Below are 22793 nucleotides of genomic sequence, written 5' to 3' on the forward strand. Positions count from 1 at the left end.
CCCTCTGACTTCATCCCTTGTCCAGCGCGCCTCTGCAGATATCCCGTCCCGTGTGCGCCTCAGCTCTCTCGGCTGAGTGGTTCTGTCTGTTTATCTTGAGGGACAGACATCTCTGCACGGCGCTCCGTCTCCAAGCCAGCGAATAGGGTGACCAACTGGCATTGGTGCAAATTCAGGACGGTGAGTGTAAAAATTCAGGACAAAGGGTCAAAATTCAGGACAGGAGCTCAAAATTCAGGACAATAGGTACGTTTTACAGACCCATCAGAGGTCGCGCAATAGTATATAAGTAAGCCCAGCCATTTCCAAACATATTCAAATGTTTGCAAACCTATCCATCATGTATCCTTCCATCGATCATTTCACTCATCCATCCCTTCCCTCATCCATCCTTTCACTCTCTCCATTATCCATCCACTCTTTCACCCTATCCATCTGTACACTTATCCATCCACTCTTCATCCCATCCATCCATTCACTCATCCATTCAGCCATTTACCCTTTTACCAATCCAGCCATCCTTTCACTTACTAATCCTTCCACCCATCCACTATTTTAGTCATCCATCCTCCCTTTCTCTCTCCATCGACCCTTTCACTTAGCCATCCTTCCTTCCATCCTTTCACCCACCCATCATCCATCCATCCATCCATCCATCCATCTGTCCTTCCTCATCATCCATCCCCTCATCACCCATCCATCCTTTTCCCTCATCACACATCCATCCCTTTCCCTCATCATCCATCCATCCTTTTCCCTCATCATCCATCCCTCCATCTACCCACCCACTCTTCATCCATCCATCCTTCCCCTCATCATCCATCCTTCCCCTCATCATCCATCCTTCCCCTCATCATCCATCCTTCCCCTCATCATCCATCCATCCTTTCACCCGCCCCCTCATCATCCATCCATTCCCTCATCATCCATCCATCCATTCCCTCATCATACATCCATTCCCTCATCATCCATCCCCTCATCATCCATCCATCCCCTCATCATCCATCCATTCCCTCATCATCCATCCATTCCCTCATCATCCATCCATTCCCTCATCATCCATCCATTCCCTCATCATCCATCCATTCCCTCATCATCCATCCATTCCCTCATCATCCATCCATTCCCTCATCATCCATCCATTCCCTCATCATCCATCCATTCCCTCATCATCCATCCATTCCCTCATCATCCATCCATTCCCTCATCATCCATCCATTCCCTCATCATCCATCCATTCCCTCATCATCCATCCATTCCCTCATCATCCATCCATTCCCTCATCATCCATCCATTCCCTCATCATCCATCCATTCCCTCATCATCCATCCATTCCCTCATCATCCATCCATTCCCTCATCATCCATCCATTCCCTCATCATCCATCCATTCCCTCATCATCCATCCATTCCCTCATCATCCATCCATTCCCTCATCATCCATCCATTCCCTCATCATCCATCCATTCCCTCATCATCCATCCATTCCCTCATCATCCATTCCCTCATCATCCATTCCCTCATCATCCATTCCCTCATCATCCATTCCCTCATCATCCATTCCCTCATCATCCATTCCCTCATCATCCATTCCCTCATCATCCATTCCCTCATCATCCATTCCCTCATCATCCATTCCCTCATCATCCATTCCCTCATCATCCATTCCCTCATCATCCATTCCCTCATCATCCATTCCCTCATCATCCATTCCCTCATCATCCATTCCCTCATCATCCATTCCCTCATCATCCATTCCCTCATCATCCATTCCCTCATCATCCATTCCCTCATCATCCATTCCCTCATCATCCATTCCCTCATCATCCATTCCCTCATCATCCATTCCCTCATCATCCATTCCCTCATCATCCATTCCCTCATCATCCATTCCCTCATCATCCATTCCCTCATCATCCATTCCCTCATCATCCATTCCCTCCCCTCATCATCCATCCCTCCCCTCATCATCCATCCATCCCCTCATCATCCATCCATCCCCTCATCATCCATCCATCCCCTCATCATCCATCCATCCCCTCATCATCCATCCATCCCCTCATCATCCATCCATCCCCTCATCATCCATCCATCCCCTCATCATCCATCCATCCCCTCATCATCCATCCATCCCCTCATCATCCATCCATCCCCTCATCACCCATCCATCCTTTCACCCACCCACCCATCCATCCTTTCACCCACCCACCCATCCATCCTTTCACCCACCCACCCATCCATCCTTTCACCCACCCACCCATCCATCCTTTCACCCACCCACCCATCCATCCTTTCACCCACCCACCCATCCATCCTTTCACCCACCCACCCATCCATCCTTTCACCCACCCACCCATCCATCCTTTCACCCACCCACCCATCCATCCTTTCACCCACCCATCCATCCTTTCACCCACCCACCCATCCATCCTTTCACCCACCCACCCATCCATCCTTTCACCCACCCATCCATCCTTTCACCCACCCATCCTTCCCCTCATATCCATCCTTCCCCTCATATCCATCCTTCCCCTCATATCCATCCTTCCCCTCCATCTCCTCATCCATCTCCTCATCCATCTCCTCATCCATCCCATCCATCCATCTTTCCCCTCATCCATCATCCAGCTACCCTTCCACCCATACATCCAGACTTTTACATTTTCTCTCCATCCTTCCTCTCATCAATCCATCCATCCTCTCTCATTATCCATTTATTCAATCTTTCATTCATCCATTCACCCTTTCACTAATTCATCCGGCCATTCACCCATCCCTTCACTTACTTACTCGCCGACTTTTCCATATTCATTTTGAGCTGAGCCCTTTTGAGAAGAGGCCCATCAAGAACTTCACCCTCGCTGCAGGGGCCGTTCCAGTACTGGGACAGAAGCCACTCAGGGCGGAGACAGCATCCACCACAGGGGGGGGACAAGAGCCATCACAGGTGTAGGTGGACTGGAGCCACAACATGGGGGGGGCAGGAGCCATCACAGGCAGGGGGTGGACAGGAGCCACCACATGGGGGGGACAGGAGCCATCACTGAGGGGAGGGCAGGAGCCATCACAGGAGAGGGAACAGAATCCACCAGGGTGGGCACAGGGGTGGGCATGCAGTATTCTAGTATCATCTTGGGCTCCTCGCCCCCTCCTGCACAAGACAACGAGAAGATGGGCTCTCTGTCCAAAATGCCATCCCCCACTGTGATGTACAGCACTTACGGGAGATACTCTAAGAGAACTGATTGAACTGATTGTCCTCCATACTCTGTTAATCAGTGTGGGTGCGATTGTGCCATTTCTGTATTTTCTTAAATTATAGACTGCATGTTTGAAGAACCGAGGTTTGCTTACAATTTAGTGACCGTAATGACCACATGCTGCCTCGGTGTAATCAGGGGTGTAATCTGGCAGAGTCTTGGATGTTTGGGGCCCTGGGTAGAAATGGAATGTGTGAGCCCCCCTCTAAATAGCAGAGACAAGACACATTCAGGGCTGTTTGCATGTGAATAGATGTCACAGCTCCTGAACCTGCAGCCCCTCCCTCTGTCACCTTCGAAGCACCTCTTAACAGGTCATCAAGGGCTGGAGGTGTGAGGTTTGCCATCCCGCTGTGACGCTTCAATGCTGCTGAGTATCTGAGGAGCTTTGGTGCAGCATCGAGTGAAGAAGGGAGGTGGATGCAAACTGTGCCGGCTTTAGGGTGGGGCAACCAGTGCCCTGTTAAAATGACGGACAAATGGCGTCCGTTAGCAAACACTTCCTTGTTCGAATGCTCCATGAATGGTGTGGGCAGACCAGCGTGGCGGTGAAGGCTGGGCGTGGCGTAAAACTCAGCACTGGATGTCTTTGGCAGCTAGCCCAATTCACAGGCGATAGCCACATAAAGCAGACCCCCCCCAGGATATAGCGAAAAATGCAGCGATTTCTAAAAAAATGCCGATTTCGCGGGCATTTTTGTAAAAATCGCGGCATTTTTTAAAAAGTGCCGATTTCGCAGCAAATCGCGAAATCGCGATATCCTGGAGGGTCTGCCTAGAGATGTTAAAAAGGAGTCTGGCTGTTGCATTTTGTATAACCTGAAGACTGTTAGTGAGATAGGCCGGGATACCGGAAAAAAGGGCATTAGAATAATCGAGACGAGAGCGTATAAGGGCCCTTGCCACCAACTCTTTGACAACTCTAGGCAGCAGAGGAAAAAAACCTGCGGAGAGATTTAAGAATGCCAAAGCATCCACATGTAAGTTTTTTAATATGTTCCACAAATTTGAGGTCTTCTCCGAACCAAACTCCTAGGTTCTTGGCTAGTTTGCCAGTCGCACTTGGGAAAGGAACATCCGGTGGCCATAAGGACTCTTTAAAATTAGGAGTGAACTGCCCATAGAGAAGGATTTCAGACTTGTTTTCATTACACTTTAATTGGGCCCGAGCAAGCCAGGAAAAAACTGGAGAGTCAATGCTGGACAGCCGAAGTATCCAAATCCCTACCCGGCCAAGTGAACAGCAACTGCGTATCGTCGGCATAGGCTATTATTTTTGCCCCAAGTTTCTCAGCCAGGAATACCAGGGGGGCCAAGTAGATATTGAACAGCAGTGGACTTAATGTAGACCCCTGAGGTACCCCTGTAGAAAGCAGTTTGAGTGAAGAAACATAAGGGGGCGCCCACACCTGCTGGGTTCGATTAGTCAAAAAAGAGATCAGCCACTCTAATGCCAGTCCCGCAATGCCGATGGATGTCAATCGCGAGATCAATTGTTGATGTGGCACCGTGTCAAAGGCGGCAGAGAGGTCTAACCTAATCAGAGGAGCTCTGCCGCCTCCGTCCAGGCACTCCCTTATAGCTTCGGGTATCTCGACCAGAGCGGACTCAGTGCTGTAGGTGGCACGGAACCCAGACAGTGCAGGGTGAAGAGCATGTGAGTCTTCAACAAATTCATCCAGCTGACTAAACGCTATTTTTTCAGTGACTTTGGCCAACACTGGGAGCAAAGAGATGGGACGATAGTTGGCCAGAGTATTGGGATTAAGCCCTGTTTTCTTAAGAAGTGGCAGGAGTTTCGCCTGTTTCCAGCAGTTGGGGACAGGAACCGTCCTAAACGAGAGGCCAATGATCTCTGCGGCCTCGAAGCGGACTACCTCGGCCACACCACCCAAAATACGGGCCGAGCATGAATCAGTGGGGGAGCCAGATTTAATATATTTAAGGACAGCTAAAGTAGTTGCCTCTATGGGAGGAGAAAAAGCACAAAAAGCAGGAGAAATAGGAGGGCAGAGATCAAGGGAACACATAGCCTGGTTACTCTGAACAGTGCAAATCACAAGCAAAGCAAACTGTCCTGAATTCCCACAATTTTATCCATAAAAAAAGAGGACAAATCCTCACACCATTGGGCGGTGGATGGAATCCGGGATTGTTCAGCTTGCGGGCAAAGGAAGCTTTTTACGATAGAAAAAATGTCCTTGCTGTTGTTAGTTTGCCCTAGAAATCCTGTCTGCATAAAAATCCTTCTTTGCTGTTTTTATAGCATCATAATAGACCCTCTGAACAGCGCGTAAGGCCTCCTTAGCAGAGGAACAGTATGCAGGTCTCCAGCACCTCTCCAGCTTTTTACAGTCAAGCTTTAGTGCTTTCAGCGCCTGTGAAAACCAGGGCTTGGAAGGAGTGGCACGTTTGTTGTGGCCAGAGCCCTGTTTGGCTGAGCCCTGCACCCCCGAGCTGATCCAGGTGTCAAATTGCTGCACAGCAGCTGTAACCCGGGGTCAAGCACAGGACGGCTCTGCTGAAGAACACTAGACACGACTGACACATTAATCTTCTGATGGCAAGTGAATGGGAGGGTAGGAGATGCAGAATTCATTAGAGTTCAAGAGAACCCAATAAGTTTATGGTCTGACCATGAAAGAGTTAGGGGGTCGGAGGTACTAGAAAAAAAAAATTGGAACAAATTAAGTCCAAAAGATATCCACCCGAATGTGTAGGTAATTTTATCCACTGGGTCCGCTGGGCCAGACTAAAGGTTTCTAGCAGACTGAGCGCGTCAGATGACTCCTTCATGTCAACATAAATATTAAAGTCGCCCAGAAGCAGAAACTTTGAAAACCTCAGCGCCCGGGGTACAATCGCATCTTCTAGCGCTTTAAGGAAGAAACTGCAGAGGCCTGGGGGGGGGCGGTAGATCAAAGTGCCGCCCAGAGTAAAATGCGGCCTAACAGCAAGGGAGAAATGAAGAAATTCCCCGCCTCCCAATTCGCTAGAGGACTCACTAATGAAAGACCACGTGTCTCTAAAAACAACTGCCACCCCTCCACCTCTCCCCACAGCACGGTCAGCTCTCATAATTTTGTAGCCCCGCGGAATGGAGAATTCAACCACAGGGGCGCAAGAGCTGTTGAACCACGTCTTTGTGATGAATAAGATGTCAAAACTGCCATCCAATAGCAGCTCAAATACGTCCGCAGCATGTTTCACCATGGAGCGGGCATTAAGTAATGTGGCTGATACCGTGCCTTTGAGAGTTCTGGGGGCTGAAGGAGGTGGGGTTGGGAGTAGAGTAAAGCTGAGTTTACATAGAGAACACATTTTTTTGGGCACAGTGAGAGACCGCCCATGCATGTATCCCTTACAGACATTATGGTCAAGAGCCAGGAGTTCACTCTGAGTATACCGAAGTAAGCCACCCCTAGACAAGGAAGATAAAAGGACAGCCTGGCCGGCGCTCAGTGCGCCTGAGGCGCAGACGGGTGCAGATGGGCTTACCTTTGGCTTACCCTTACCTTTGGCTTACCTTTGGCGCACCCACTGCGCGCAACCGCTGCGCGCTCGAGGGGGCATGGCAATTTATGGATGCACGTTCCTCCCCCAGCTAGAACGCTGCCACTGGTCTAGCAGGGGTCGGGGACGACACCCAAGATGGCCGCCCGCCCTCCACTCAAGCGGCACAACAGCCGCGGTGGAACGGGGCAGGCAAACACACCAGATGACAGAGCACAGCAGAAAGGTAAGCATGTAGACCCCAAAAATAAGGGCTGATCAAACAGATTAAAAAATATAGGTGGAAGTGCCTCTGCGTCTTCGTAACAGACTCGTGCAGCAAATGATGTAAAATACAATAAAGTTTTAAAAACAGAACTCCTAAGTGCATCAAAACGGGTCCGTATGGGAGCTGCCACCACCCACACTAGCCGCCAATTGTAGTCGATATTGTCATTGATTTCGGGTTGTGAGCAAACTCTTTGTAGATTTTAACATGTCCTGCTTCACTCCATGTGGCCAGCTGTGAGAAACTTCATGCTAAAACAAATGTTTTTTTAATTGTATTAACATATTTGTCAGAATCTAACTAAAATATTAGAAAACCTCTGGCACCTGCATGAAAATGGGCACAAATTCTGTAATATTAGAAGCGTGATGGTTCCCAAAGAAAATTGCTATTGAGAAATGGGTTGCACATACAAGTGGAAATTAAATGGATTCCGTTGGAAATACCTTTACAGAACAATTTGCAAAGTACTGTGCTCTTGCATCTGCTACGCTGGGAAATACTTGGGCATCAGAATGTGAAAAGGAAAATGTGTACAGTTTCTAGTCTACATCAGATCACTCACTCGAGACGATTAGGAAATTACAGAATGAGGTGCCAGCAGATAAAAACAAGCATTTGCATGCAATAGGTCTTGCGTTTACGTAAGTTCGACCTATTGACATTGTAAATGACAATGCCTTTTATTTGTTTTTGTTTTTAAAACTTAAATAAAAGGCATTGTCATTTACAATGCCAATAGCTTACACTCGTGTAAATGCAATACCTATTGCATTGCAAATGCTTGTTTTCTGTCCTCTCCAGTGGGAGGTGTCCATATACACATTGTCTCATCTTGATAGAATGAGGTTTTGGAAACCTGGGAGAGCGGTTGTCGGACTCGGTTTAGCGGATTGCATCTGGTTTGTTTCCTTTCTTACATCCAGAATGAAAGATCCTTTGTAGTTTGTGGGACTCAACACTCCTATGATGGATGGGAGGGAGCTCCTTGATTTGCTCACCCAGGGGACCTGAAATGCAGATGGTTGGTGGGGGCCAGAGGGAGAGCTCCTGTCAACATGCCCAGCTTCTTGATATGTTTTTCGCTTGACAAATAAACATGCATTTCAGTTCCCACCAGAAGGGGAGATGTGGAGATAACAGTCCAGTGCTTAATTTTTTTAATTCTATGGCCCAGGGCCCTCCTCGTGAGAGCCCACTGCAGCTTGCACCACACTTACCGCTGCCATGCTGGGACTCAAACAACTACTAACCATCACTATCCTGCAAGTGTGGCAGTTCAGACTATTCAACGCCACCCAAATCTCTAAGAATGGCTTGGGCAGCAGGTATTAGTCATTTTTAATTCATATTAAATTACTAGCAGCCTGTCCTGACCTTGTCCGGGAGCAATTAGGCTTGAGGGCCCCCGCCTGCCCCGATGTTGTCCTTGGGTCCCCCGGAGCCTTCCTCCATATATTGCAGTATTATACCTCTATGTTTACTTTGTACGCTTTTGTAACCTGCACACGCCACTTTTTCCTCCTGTAATGCACCATTTGGCTCACTTTTGTAATGCTCCGTTTGCTTCCTCTTGCTCACAATTGTAATTTTTGCTTTATTTTTCTGCCGCTCCTCCCCGCCTGTCTGCCGCTCCTCCCCGCCTGTCTGCCGCTCCTCCCCGCCTGTCTGCCGCTCCTCCCCGCCTTACAACGATGTATCGGGTGTGTGGATTGGCGGTGTGGTTCCCGAGTTTACCCGCCTCAAAGGTTCAAAGTTCTTCCTTTATAATAGTAGTATAGATTAAATAACTGTTTAAACCAAATTTCAAAATTGGACTAACAGAGGCACAAGTTGTCATAAGTGCCGGTGTTGACAAAGTGCTGATGCCGAGAAGCGGAAGCCACAACACAAATGAAGCACTGTGACACCCCCTGTACTACTCCACACAATGTGCTCGCAAGCAGATGGTGAGTAGAGGACTGAGAGACGCCTTATGCCAGGACTGCTGCCTTCTCACTCTATTTCCATGTTTTTTACTTGAAAACAATTGTTCACTGTTCTCCACGGGGGTTTGAGTCCTTCAGTGGGGAAGGTTAGTGGTCCACAACACCATCTACTTTCCCAAGTTGACCGAAATGTACATGGTGGATAGAGGACAGAGCATACCTCGTGTCCGCATCCTGGACTCCCCACTCTGCCTCGATTTGTTCCCTTATTAAGGAAGAGGGGAGCAGCACGGACCACTGACCCCAGGATTGTGTGGAAAAGGCCGCTCTAATGAAACAGGTGCACATCACAACACAACCTAGGCCTTTGCCTCACAAAACTAACACCTCACTATACAATTATCCCACCTAACTTAAGCTAGCCCCTCCACTAAAATTCTCCCTCCCCGCAACAACTTAATACTGTAATATTGTACCCGCTCCAGGTCTGTTTAACTATAACTATACCCTTAAAATTCCCCAACCCTTTACTACAACTATTCACCCCTACTCAAGTAGACTTCCTACATAACCTTTCAACTTTGGGTCACATTCAGGTATGAACTAATCTAGCCCTTCCTTTTGAGCCTGAATTGGCACTGTCAACAAGAATAAACTGGTAAACACTGGCAACTTCTCTGCCAACCGCCACCCAGAAAAGAGGGGTTGCAATTGCCCCTTCCACCTTTTTCTGCCCCCCACCCCAACCGATGCAGTCTGTCTACTGTGTGTTCAAAACCCTGAGTAACTTCAGTTTCAACTGCACAAGATTCAATACCATGCCCATAAAGGACAGGTGCATGCTGTTATCCCTGAAAAACTCCTTCTCCTCAAATTGTAAGTCTGAATGCACCACCCTACCGATGCCTGCCTCTCTACAAGATGCGCTCATTTCCTTTTTAATCTTCTACCTTGCCCTGTCTACTGCCAGGAGGTGGGCCCTCCTCCAAATCCTCCTTTGGATGAACTCCGTCCAAAGCTCATGACACCCTGACCAACGCCTACCTACTTCCTTAAAATCATCCTTTACGTCTTTCACCAAAGCCAGCCCTTTCCTCACCAGCAGGCCATTTTCCCCTAAATGATTGAGCACTTTTCTCCCACAAATGAGCTGTTCAAACAAGGCAACAAATCACACCAAAGCATATCCCTTTACTATGCCAGGAAACTGAAGACATGTTTTCCTTCAACCCTAGATTTGTCCCATGCGCCCCGGACTTGGCCTGCCGCTTTGCACATTTTATGAAGGAATGTCCCGCAATCCATATTTTCAAACTGCCCGGGAACAGAACTTGAAATGAAAAGCACCACAATACCACCTGCACGACATGTCAACACTCCTCCGCCGTGCGCGCATAATGTTGGAAACAGTTGGATGACCAGCGCCCCAAGCCCATGAATCTCTCTGCTCCACCCTTGCCTGCCTAATTCTGTAGATACCCCGATCCTGAAGGAGTGGGTACCAAAGCCCCACACACCAGCCCCACCCGGGCCATGGCTTTGTGCGATATTTCCAACAGCTGAAAAGCAGATGCTGGCTTCCCTTCCTGATGGATTATCACCAACCCGCCCCCAGGGGTGGCCTGCTTCAGCGACATGCACCAGCGCATGGGCAGAAGTCTGCAGTAAAAGAACGCTCCTGCCTTGATCTCCAGGATCTGTCTTGGACTTGTGCAGCCACACCCGCAACCCTGTTCCACCCTCAGAAACCTCCCCCCAAAGTACCCCTCTGCTCCCATCTCCCCCCCCCCCCCGTAACGACTCAGACCCAAAATGCACCAAAAAACATCCACGACATTCGAGTGGATAATAATACCGTCTCACTGGTAAAGCTGAAAACGCCTGACCACTCTGACAGGATTTTAGCCAACATATCAAGCGTTTGATGCTTCCTCTTGGGCCCTGACCAACCCTGCTCACTCGACCCTCCCTCAAGGATCCTGCCACCCAGTTTGCCTGCCGACGGTGCATACTCCCAATATACCCATAAATTCCAAAAATTGTCACTCTGGACTTACCTTTTTCTGTCAGTCCCCATATGAATTGTACATCATCCTCCACCCTGGCCCACTCCTCAGACGTGTGCACCCCCCCCCCCCCCAAAGAACTTGACTCATGCCTGCAAATATTGCGCTTGTCCACTCAGCTAGCGAGCAGCTACCAACTGAAGCATCCTTTTTCTCCTACAGACCATAAGTGCTGCGGCATTCTGGTTCTGATACTGTCCGTGTCTGTGGCCAGTCCATAGAATGTCCGCCACTGTGAACAAGACCAGGCCCCCATGCAGGTATTTGGTTGAACTGCAAATACATATATTATTGCACGGTTCTTGGTTTTAACAGGAAGATGCCCCTTTCAATAAAAGTTTCCTGGGTTTCTCTATCCTATTTTAAAATTCACCACTTTATATATTTTGTTGCACTGCACTTGATCCCATCAGATCAGTCACTTGGTCCCCAATTGATTGTGGGTCGGAATCCCGGCTGGATAAAGGGTACGATCAAGGTCTCAATGATCGAGACACAAGACCCTTAAGGATAACCAAGTGACAATATTGATCATCACGAGATTTTTGATGGGAATCCTAAATGAGATCCCTCCACAATCACTGGTGGCCTTTTGTTGGCATTTCACGTCCCATGCTAAAATTAGTTAGTCCTGACTTTATCTTGATGTATTAATACAAACATTAAGATTTCCTTTTTAGAGGTTCTCTAAAACCCTCTTTTTTTAGACCCCTAGGTTTGTATGTTGTACAAGGCATCCACAATGTCATTGTTCACACCTGGCACGTGCCTAGCTCTAAATATCATATCAAACTGTAAACACTGCAACACAAATACCCTCTGCAACTTCAACAACTGAGTCCCTTGCGGACTGTCTGTTAATGACCTGCACCACAGCCATGTTATCCATCCTGAACAGCACTTTCTTATGCTGATATTGGCCGCCCCATAGCGCCAAAGCTACCAGCAACGGGAATAACTCCAAAAAGGCAATCCTGCGAACGCCCTGTTTCCGTCTCCATTTCAGCTGCTATAGTGATGGGTGTGCGTGGGCGTGTGTGTGGCACAGAATGGGCTGCAACTGTGTACAAGAAAGCGTGTGTGCATGCAAATTGCTAACGTTTGCACGGTACATTGCATGCCTGTTAATGTGCATGTATAGGGTAGACTTCGTGAAGAGCAGGGGTCGGTGGATGCTGGTGTTCTGCTTACACGTGAGGAGGGGGCAGAGGCAGAGCTGAAAACAGAACGCTACCTGTGAGCTGCATTTGTCTCCCTATGCTGTGTACAGCCCTGTGCCGTGGATGCCTCCGCACCGCCAGTGCTTCTTGTACTAGCTGAAACCTAAAGTTACCATTTGATAAAATTAGCAATGGGAATGACTGCCTTGCGTGGAGGCATCTTCAGGACAATAGCAATACAGAAGATAGGTAGAAACGGGTGCCATACTGAAATGTGATGCGTGGCACCCGTGTGGAGAAAAGTTATGCGCATGTGGAAATAAAAGTAGTAGTCCCTAAGGAACATATGGACTTATTGAAATAATGCTAAAGACTGGTGCTTGAAATAATAAAGGAAAAGAATGATTCTCTTAGGACCACATGTCCTGACGTGCATCAGTTTAACAGTTCGCTGAGTGCAGCACGCGAGCTGTAATCAACTATGCATGTAAATCTTTTCAGGCGCCAGATAAGAAAGCAGCCAGCCCCTGATGAGCGGCGTTACGGCCTCGAAACGCGTAGGGTAAACAAATGATTTACCGGAATGTTGAGATGGGAGAGCTGTTGAGTGACTCCTGAAGGCTCGGCCCATTGTTTAAAAAAAAAAAATATATATATATATATATATATATATATATATATATATATATATATATATATCTCTCTCCATAGGTTTCACACACGTTCTAGTTAGGAATTAGCATTTTAAAAACCTTTGAAATTCACTGAAAAAACCATAGGTTTCTGGTCATTTTACTCATACAAAACCTATGAAATTCCTTGTTATAGTTAGTTCAGCTAACTAACTCACGCGCCCGCAATGCACTGCTGACGTCACATATAATTGGATTGGCCACTAAACATTACCCACAAGGGGCCTCATTTAAAAGAATGGGTGAGACCCTGCTTTTTTTTTGTTTCTTTTTTTCTCCATTTTTACTATCTGCATCCCCTCTATTAAAGCAATGTAAGGTTTTCCTCCTCTCGCTTAAAGTTGAGCTAACTATAACTTGCGCGTCCGCAATCTGACTTCACTTTGGCACCTGAAATTGAAGATTCCCCTAGTATCACTTATAGAAAAGCTCCTTCTATGCGGGACTCTTTAGATAGAACCATGCCGGAGGTAGCTACCAAAGTAAAAATCAAGAGTGATTGGCTAACTAACAGGAAAGGTTTCTACAAATGCAGCTCGTGCAGAGCTTGCAAATTTGGCACTAATATAAGGGAAGTTCAAGATGCTTTTTCTACAGAATTATATCAATTGAGAGGTCTTTTTTTCGCGCAAAACTGAATTTGCAGTTTACGTCCTCGAATGCACTTGCAAACTTAAATATATAGGCAGCACAAAGTTGCCTGTGGCTAATCGTGTCTTACAACACTTACGAGCTATTGTCAATTCGGACGCTAGCTACCCTGTGGCCCACCATTTTAAACTTGTACATAATAATAATCTTAATGATTTAACTTATTTTGTATTAGATGCGGTGCCCAAAGAGTTAAGAGGAGGTAATAGGGATAAAAAATTAAGACCGCTGGAATGTCGATATATCATGCAATTTGACACTAAGATACCGAATGGATTAAACACAGGGGAAGATTTATACAATTTCTTATAAAGGTTTCTGAGCGGAACTTTTAGAAATATTGTGAATCTGTTTTATATTTGCTGCTATCTTAATTTTCTGCATTATGGATGGTCTAGATTTTATAACTGTCTTTTAGAGCGTTTATATGTGTAGATGGTATTGTGTGAATGCTTTACCCTATTTATACCGGATTTTAACAAGTTTTACCAATTACTTGGTTTTACTGGTTTTTATCTGGTGTCTTTTGGGTGGAATGTTTGCGCTTTGCTATTTGCACATATATGGACAGTTTATGCTTTGTGAGCCTTGCATACTGATATTTCTTAACACTTTAATCAGGACCATGCTCGTTTTTTCTTCATTGCACCTGCCACTTTACATCTTTGATGCCTCCTTATATACACATCCAGATATTGAGATACTGTATGACTCAGAAGAAAAAAAGAGGGATATCATAATTATAATTTCATTAATTGAAACTAACATGAATAAGATATGAGGCTATGTGGCATTCATGATTAGATAATCTGATTTTCTATGGTTTTGCTCTAGTCACTTTCATCTTAAATAGTTGAATGATAAGAGATACAGAAATGGTTATATACACTGCTGTACATATGACCATGACCATGACTTTCAAGTCCTTGCATGGTACTGGTGCAGTCTATCTTAGGAAACCTGTCCAGTTCTATCATCCTTCTAGATCTCTACGCTCGGCCACACAAGCCCTGGCTGTCGTCCCAGCAGTAAAGCATGCACGTATTGGAGGCCGCTCTTACAGGGCTCGTGCTCCGCAGCTCTGGAACAAGCTCCCCCTTTCACTGAAGAACAGACAATCTCCGGTCTTTCAGGAAAAGCCTTAAGACCTGGCTTTTTGGCCTTTAGTGTGTTATGGTGTGTTCTGACTCCCTCTACAGATCTGTACAGCGCCGGGACACTCTGACCGAGTAGCCATGCGCTCTATAAATCATCATCATAACATAACATATGAATTATTGTTATAGTCATTGAATATGTTGTGAAATTGATAAAATATGCTTATCAGTTATTAAGGATTCGATTAATGATTAGATTTATTTTGCACTATGTGGGTTTATTTATACAAATTAGAATATTTAACGGTTTTCTCTTTCTATATGGGCTCCTTCTGTTTTTCAGCTTTGGACTTAATGCAAAATAGGACGGTTTTTATAATTATATATTCGGTGTAGTATGAGGGCATTTACCTATAAAACAAATTGAATATCTGGTGGACATAGGATATATACTCCTTTGTAATTACGGGCACTTGCCCATTATATCTGTAGCACCTTTCATTATTAATTGTATTTATGTCCTAAATTTTCGCTCCGTTTTTTCATATCCATGGAGAGAAAGACTTTTGTATTCATACATTTATCAAATTGCATGTATCTATTTATATTTAGATATTCGCCAAAGTCTGTTTTCTATATCCTTGGTAAAGAAGGGAGGAGCTTAAGTCAATAGAAAACAGTATATATGCACTGTGGTGGTCACGACATGCCATGTGATCAAGTCCGGGGTAACCGACGAAACGCGTCATGTCTGTCTGATGGGAGAATAAAGCACCTTAATTTTAGAAACTTGCTGTGTGGTCCGTGTCTTGGTTGTTATCCGTCTCTACGGTGTAATCTGGAGCTGTTTGGTATGTATGTATCCTCTAGAAGGCGCTGTCCGAAACTCGTCGGCTATCTCTTTACTGCATGATGCACTTGTTTATGCAAAGATAACAAAAAATAAGAAAGAACCTGCAAAACTCCAGAGTTGTGCTGCTTGAATCAGGGGAATTCAGTGTTTGTGAATCGGTACGGTGAGCTTTTTTATTATCTCTTATCTCTAGATCCTGCCTCCGATCGAAAGGCAAAGAGTTCCACAGTTTTTCTGCTCGATAACTGAAGGAGCGAACTCCATACTTGCTCTAGTTATCCCGTTCCTACGATTGTGAGGGTAGGGTTTGATTAGAGGATATAGATAACAAGAACCCCTTGAGTTCATAATTCTGTGGCAGAATCATAATGCTTTAAAAGATTCTTTACCTTCATCAGGATCCAGTGTAGATGTCTAAGGGTAGAACCCTTAGAGGAGAATCTAGGGAAGCTGAGCAGCAATATAGCCACAGCATTCTGGACACGTTGAAGAATTCTGCCATGGGTAACCCCCCAGGCACAGCATGTTGCAGTAGTCTCTACTGGACACCAGTAGAGCTTGGACTACTGTCTTTGTGGCTATGTCCGGGAGTGGCCCTAGGATCTTACGGAACATCTTTAAGATGACAAAACAGACCGTTGCAGGTTGACAATCTGGCAATTTCACATTTTGATGTTTTCTTTGGGACTCTTACCTTTTGTTCTTTAAAGTGCAGCTAACAATGGGCAGTCATTGTGTTTTAAAATAAAAAATGTAATTGGCTTTTATTGAGTTTTTAACAGTATTCTTGTACAGAATATTATCTCTCCGATATTTCAACATATATTGGGTTTTCATAAAACCAAGAAGTATTTGAAATCTTAAGAACTATGATTTTAACACACTTTACCCACCCCCACCCTACCCATACAGCTTCCATGCAGTTCAAACAAATCAAGCATAGGTCTCCATTGCATCTTGTAATGTTATAAATATACCTCCAGGGTAAAGGTCAGATGACATTAGACAGCCTCCCTCCTGCCATCTTTCTAAGGACATCTACTTGGCAATATGGGTGAATGGACGCACAATCCATATAGCAAATTCAGGCGCGTATGATGCCCACTTTATTATAGTCTGGACCGCCATTCTCATAGTCTGCCTATCAATCGGATCAAGTGAGAAGACTTGTGGTAGGTTCCTACCATGCATCAAAATTGATCCTTATTGTTGTCCATCATGAGTGCCTACCAACAAGGACCTTTCCCAATTAGGCGCAGTGTCCAACCAAAGGATTGCATGTTGGAGTTGTCGTCGGATAATATAATTCTAGGCCAAAAACAATAGTCACTTTGAAAGAGTAACTTTTAACTGATAGGGAATGAGAAAGTTTAGCCTTTTTTCACCTTTCTTGAACAAATTGCAAATAAAACAATGGGAAATGGCGAGGGTCAGTGCATTTATGCAATTTAGCAATTCGGTGACTAGCATATATCACAAATCATGGATTTACTGCATTTGCCTTATAATTTGCCAAATTTGATGATATGCTGTTTCTATCACAAATTGACAAATATAACACAGACAGAGCCTGTGTCATCTGGATTATGCGGCACATTAGATTTTTTTTGTAAACCTGTGGGGATTTATTGAGCCAATGCAAAACTTGAACCAGGTTCCACAGTTTGAAAGTTGCCACCTCTGGCCATTAAGCCACATCCTCTCCCCTCTGGGGTCATGTCTAGGTTGCCGATCAATGTCCCTCTCCACCACATAGTGTGCCTAAACTGCATGCAACCTATTTGTTTATGATGGATTTGCAATCTAACTTTTAACTGATTTACTTGGATTGTGGATAGTGACAACAATATAGAATCCAAATGTATGGATTACAGAGGTGGAATTTCTGCAGTTGGGCACACCAACATTTGGACTGATACTTGCATGAAATCTGGTCTTTTTGTAATGTCTCCCTGGATTCCGGGACCCTATATTTTTGCCTACTGTAGAACAATATGCACTTTACCCCTGATAATCCGGGATAAAGTGCCTGTGCTTCACCCGTCAACATAGTAAAATTGGCATACCCCAGTTTAGCATGTTTTACATACTTAAAGTCCCTAGTATATGGTACAAAGGGTACCCAGGGCTTGCAAGTTGCAAGCCACTAGAGGACTGCAGCACCCACTGTGCCATCCACTACAACGACCGTGAAAAGATGATTGCAGGCTTACTATTTGTAGCCTGACTGTTGCAGTTTTGACTTGGAAATCTGAGCTCCCAAAATAAAACCTTTTGACAGGTCGAAACCTTTTTTTATTTTTTTATTTTTTTTAAAAGAATAATTTATAAGTCACCTTTATGTATGTATTGATGTCCATAAGGGGCAGGGTACATGGTGTTAAAATGTATGTAGTGAATCGATGTTAAACAGGTCCTTACAGTGTAAAAAGCCCCCAAAAGCTATTTTTACTCTAGCAAGGCTTGGCTGTTCCATAGGGAAACACTGGGTTACATAATTACCTTTTTAATAATGCTAATTTCGGTTAGGAAACAGAAAAACAATTAAACAAATACTTTAATAGCTATTAAAGATCCAACTCTGTGGCGAAGTCTGTTTTATAAATTTTACGGGAAAGGTCCTTTTAGAAAGTTATCTTTTCCCTGCCTGGAGTCTCTAGAAGACCCATTTGCATGCGTTCTTCCACTTCTGCCAGCCAGTAATTTGTATTTGAAGAGGTGTGGAAACGGTTGCCAGAGCCGCGAACAAAGATCTGGGTGAAAAGAGGTGTTGTTCCCTTGACAGGATGACTGTGGGGCTGGGTACTGGATGAACTTCCATGAGGTGACAGGCAAATCTTCGCTATCACCTCGACAGGGCCATCCTTTGTCACCCTTCCCACCCCCACCATGCATGCTCCAATCCTAGTGGGCCTAATTTTGACATTAGTGTCAAATTCTGCGTGCCAGATCTGCTGGGTTATTCCAGAACACAAGACCGCATTTGAAAGGAGGGGAAACAGGATGCTGAAACCTTTCTGGTGCATCCATTGTCTGTTTGCTGGATAGGCCTGCTTTGATATGCCAGCCCTGTCTAAGGGTGGAATGTGGGTATAGTGACTGCCCCAAACTGGTTTTTACTGTTAGGTGTGTCAGGACAGTAGGATTACCACAGTAGCCCGCCCCACCCCCACCCCAACACTCACTCTCTCACTGTCTGACTCTCTCACACTCTCACTCACACTCTTTGGATCATATGTTTAGTGTGACAGAAGGCTTTTGACATCTTGAAGGTGTACAAAATGTGTAGCATTGACCCTGGGAACTTTTATCTCATTGGGTAGGGCATGCCCAGGAGTCATTGGCACCCGCTATCTAGTGCCTGGCATGAATGTAGCATCTTCAGGGGCCATTTTCAGACTTCTGTACCTGTGGAAGGTAAAAAGCAGACCGACACTGCTGTTTGAGGCCATTAAAGATTGTACCAGATATTCCTTTTGTGGCAAGTCCAAAGTAGTTGACTCCCAGGCTCATAAGGCTAGCCTCCTGTTAAAGCTTTAATGACACCATAAGTTACAACAGACTTTTTCCTGCAACTGTCCAGCTGACCTGTGACAACTCTACCCTGTTGTTTGACCTCTGCCTGACATCCTGTGTGTCTCGAAGTACCTCCCCTGAAGTCCTTGGGGGTGTGGGGGCTTTAGAAGCTTACTCCTGTGGGGGCTTGAAAATTAAAGGACTGAAATCGGAAGGTAAAATCCTTGAGGTCGAACTTGGTTAATATTTATGCTCCCAAGTCCTGGCCTACCGTGACAATTTATTACTATTGGCACTTGTTACTTAAAACATACGATTCCTAGCTCTGGTTCCCCTTATTGGATTGTTGTCCTCTTTGTATATTAACTTCGGATTGGGATTTATGTTTTATCATTTCAACTTTATTACTGTTTTAGTACTGTATAAATACTTTTACACATTGCTCTAAGTTAACCTCTTCCCTGCTCGGCACATTCCCATGCTGTGCTGGGGGGAGGGGGGGCGGCACGCGTAGCGCTCCCATGCTCATGACGAGCTCAGCTCGTCATGAGCTACAGTGCTCCTGTGCTCATGACGAGCTGAGCTCGTCACGGCCGCACCCGTTTCTTTAGAACGCTCAGCACAGCAGGGGAATTAGCCCAGCGTGCGAGCGTTCTAAAGGCCATGACGAGCTCAGCTCGTCATGAGCACCGGAGCACTGTAGCTCATGACGAGCTGAGCTAGTCATGAGCATGCACGGGGTTAATCCTGTCTGCTCTGTGCTATAGCTACCAGGGGTTGAGCTCAGTTTCATTTAGTGACTTTGAGGGCTCACCCTAACAAGGGCTGTGATTATTCCTTGAGGTGGCTAGTCACCCATCCTAAACAATAATCCAGTTTATTCACTGACAAATTGACAAATGTGGTTCTAAAATTACACCAGTGCAATCTCTGTGAATTGGCTTAGGACTTGGAAAAGAATGCTTGGATTCCTGAGAATAATTTTTCGAAGGTTCTTGTCATGTGTATGAAACATGTATGCTTTTTTTTTTTGTAGTGTTCGACTCCTTGAACTTCAATGAAACCATGAGTGATGATATGGACTATCCAAGTCACTGGTACACGGATCAGCGCTTCACTTTGACAGTGGTCTGTGTTGTGCTCATCCTTCCTCTCTCCATTCCCAAGGAGATAGAATTCCAGAAATACACCAGGTAAGAGACGCAAAAAGAGTAACACTGAGTTCATTCTTTGTGTGTTGGCCCGAAGAGCACATGCCATGTTGGCTTTCTAGACCTGGCCCATCGTCTAGGAAATGGGCGTGTTAAAATGCTATGGAATATTGTTGGAGAAGACATACTGGGTAAACTGGGTCTAAAAGATGCATTTATTGTTTAAACTGTTTTTGTTTCATTGGGCATAATTTGAACAGTATAATTTAGCAGGGTCACCACTGGCATTTTATTTATTTTAGCCGAAAACTGTGTAGCGATGAAGGTCCACTCAGGAATGGTCTAAAAATCTCTTGGACACTGAACAGAACATGGGCTGTTGGGGTGGTTAGAGGTATGGGAGTCTTGCACTCTGGCCCTTCCATAGTGCTTGCTACTTTTGTATTTCAAATCTTTAAAGTGTTGTTTCAGACACCTTTTGTGGGTCACTTTAAAGTACACTTAGATTCACGCTCCATTGCCTTCTTTCCTGAAATATGTAACTTCAGTAAAAGATTGCACCATCCTACACTAACAGGCAATGGAAGTGAAACTCTGGTCTCTCCCCTTATTGTTTCCTTTGGTGGTAGTGTGGAGACACAGCATCTTAGACACTCGAGTGGTATTTGTCTTCCCTTGGTGTTAGGAGCCCGCTGCCTCTGACCTCATGAGTGGACTTTGTTTTTCAGTATAGGAGAGTACGCTTACCATACACTCTGCGGTCTACATTTTACTTTTGACCCGTGCCCTAATGCACTCTTTTCTGACTAGTCCTTAGCAAGGCTTCAGGAAAGGGCCTTGGCTCAATGAGTGTTCACCTTGGCTCCCACTGATGTCTGAGTACACCAGGAGCAGCATAGAGAAGTAGCAGATGATTTTCCATACACTTGAGGTGACACTCTACGAAAACCATAATGGATGTCCTGCTTAAAGAAAAGATTGATGGATATTTTGCGCTAACATTTTGCACAGTCCAGAGAAGTATCATGGGTTGGACACCATTTGACCATAGTGCGGGGTCTCGCACTCAGTTCTGAGACTCGGAGTTGGCAGGGTTTCCCCTGCTGATTAATACTCAGATTCCTTTTTCAGACGTTGTGGATGTGTATGCAATGAGTATGAATGTGTAAGGGTGTTGTGTTTGGCTGTGTGATATCAGGGGCATATGTATTGTTATAAATAGTTTTTCTCACATTATCATTGTTACCTTATTTTGTCTCTTTTTTTGTATGAACCATGAAATCCTTTGATATTTGTATATTGTAATTACATGTGTTTTTACCTGAATGAATTTATATATAAACTTGAAAGCAATGCTCAAAACAGAAAAATAATAAAAATCTTCAATATATTTTTGAATAAAATAAAGTTTGCCTTGTATCTGTCACCTCTGATACAAATTAAGCGATGTGTACTTGTTTGTAATATTGTGGCCCTTGAGGGAACTCCTTGTTGTATTTTGGACACCATCTGTACCAGCACCTGAATACGTTTTGATGGTTACAGTGTTGTAATACAGAGGTGCCTGCTTCACTTTTGACCATATAATATTCTAGTGACTTACACTGTTGATGTAAACTTCAACAGATCACTCGCCACAGTATGAAGGCTTCAGGTAGTATGATCTTTAGCACCTTAACACCCTGGTTATTTTAAGTGAATAGTTACTCTTTAGAAATGTTTTGCGTAGCGTATACACTGTTCTTAGTAGATTGTAATACTCTGGCGTGTATTTATCATGGGAGTTTCACTGCCAGTGTGGCACACAGTAAACTCTTCCCTTAGAGTAAACCGTGTTTAGAATACCCACTTTTCTAATTGTATCCACTTAATTTCTCAATGTAGGTTAAGTGACAGTCTGGGTTTTTGATACAAAGTAAAGACTGTTCGTAGTAGGGGATTAGTTATGTAACAACGCATCAGTATCTGGAGCAACTTGGTTTTCCCTGAATTGTGGCATACAGATTAAACACCATGTGCAGGATAGGTTACCCATTCATCTCTGGTCAATGTTCAACATTAACTCTGCTACCCCTGAAGTGTATCCTATACTGTCAATGTTGCACATAACACAAACTTGCTTTACCTATGGAGTTTGTATGTATGATAGCAGTAATGATACTTCATATTATCCTGAGCTATTTTGCACTTACTTATATAGCTGTAATGCTATACCCATTTATAGAACAATGTGGACAAAAGAAGCTTGGATAATGTCATCAGTGATGTCATAAATTGTCATAGAACAAGACCTGGATTATGTGATGTGGGTTAGCTCTGCTAACTATAATTGGGGAATTTCTGGTTCTTTTTTCTGGTCAAAACTATAGTTGTCACTGACCTATTCACCTAACTATAATCGTTATATGGTTCCTACAAATGAAATAGGACTGTATCTGGACAAAAACTTTCGAATATGGAGACTCCGTTCACACATCAGAAAATGTTGGCCCAATTCCTAGGTAGCTCACAGTGCCCAATCTGATCCCCTTAACCTTACCAGGGTACCATAGTATTAGCAACCACTGACATGACCACTCTTATTCCTCATGGAAATCGTGGAAACCGATCTACCCTTTTGTTACTTTTACTTGCCCAAG

At 44.9% G+C, this 22793-nt stretch overlaps 1 protein-coding gene across 2 annotated transcripts in view; it reads left to right on the plus strand.

Annotated features, from left to right (window-relative positions):
* SLC38A8 (solute carrier family 38 member 8) overlaps positions 1-22793 on the plus strand; it is a 332753-nt gene that overhangs the window by 157715 nt on the left and 152245 nt on the right. For both annotated transcript variants that reach the window (XM_086949847.1, XM_086949848.1), the window contains one exon: positions 20040-20196. In XM_086949847.1, the coding sequence (XP_086805973.1) occupies positions 20040-20196 (157 nt within the window). The remainder of the gene's footprint in view (positions 1-20039; positions 20197-22793) is intronic.

Source organism: Lissotriton vulgaris, unplaced genomic scaffold (genome assembly GCF_964263255.1).
Source record: "Lissotriton vulgaris unplaced genomic scaffold, aLisVul1.2 SCAFFOLD_912, whole genome shotgun sequence".
NCBI classification, from domain to species: Eukaryota; Metazoa; Chordata; class Amphibia; order Caudata; family Salamandridae; genus Lissotriton; species Lissotriton vulgaris.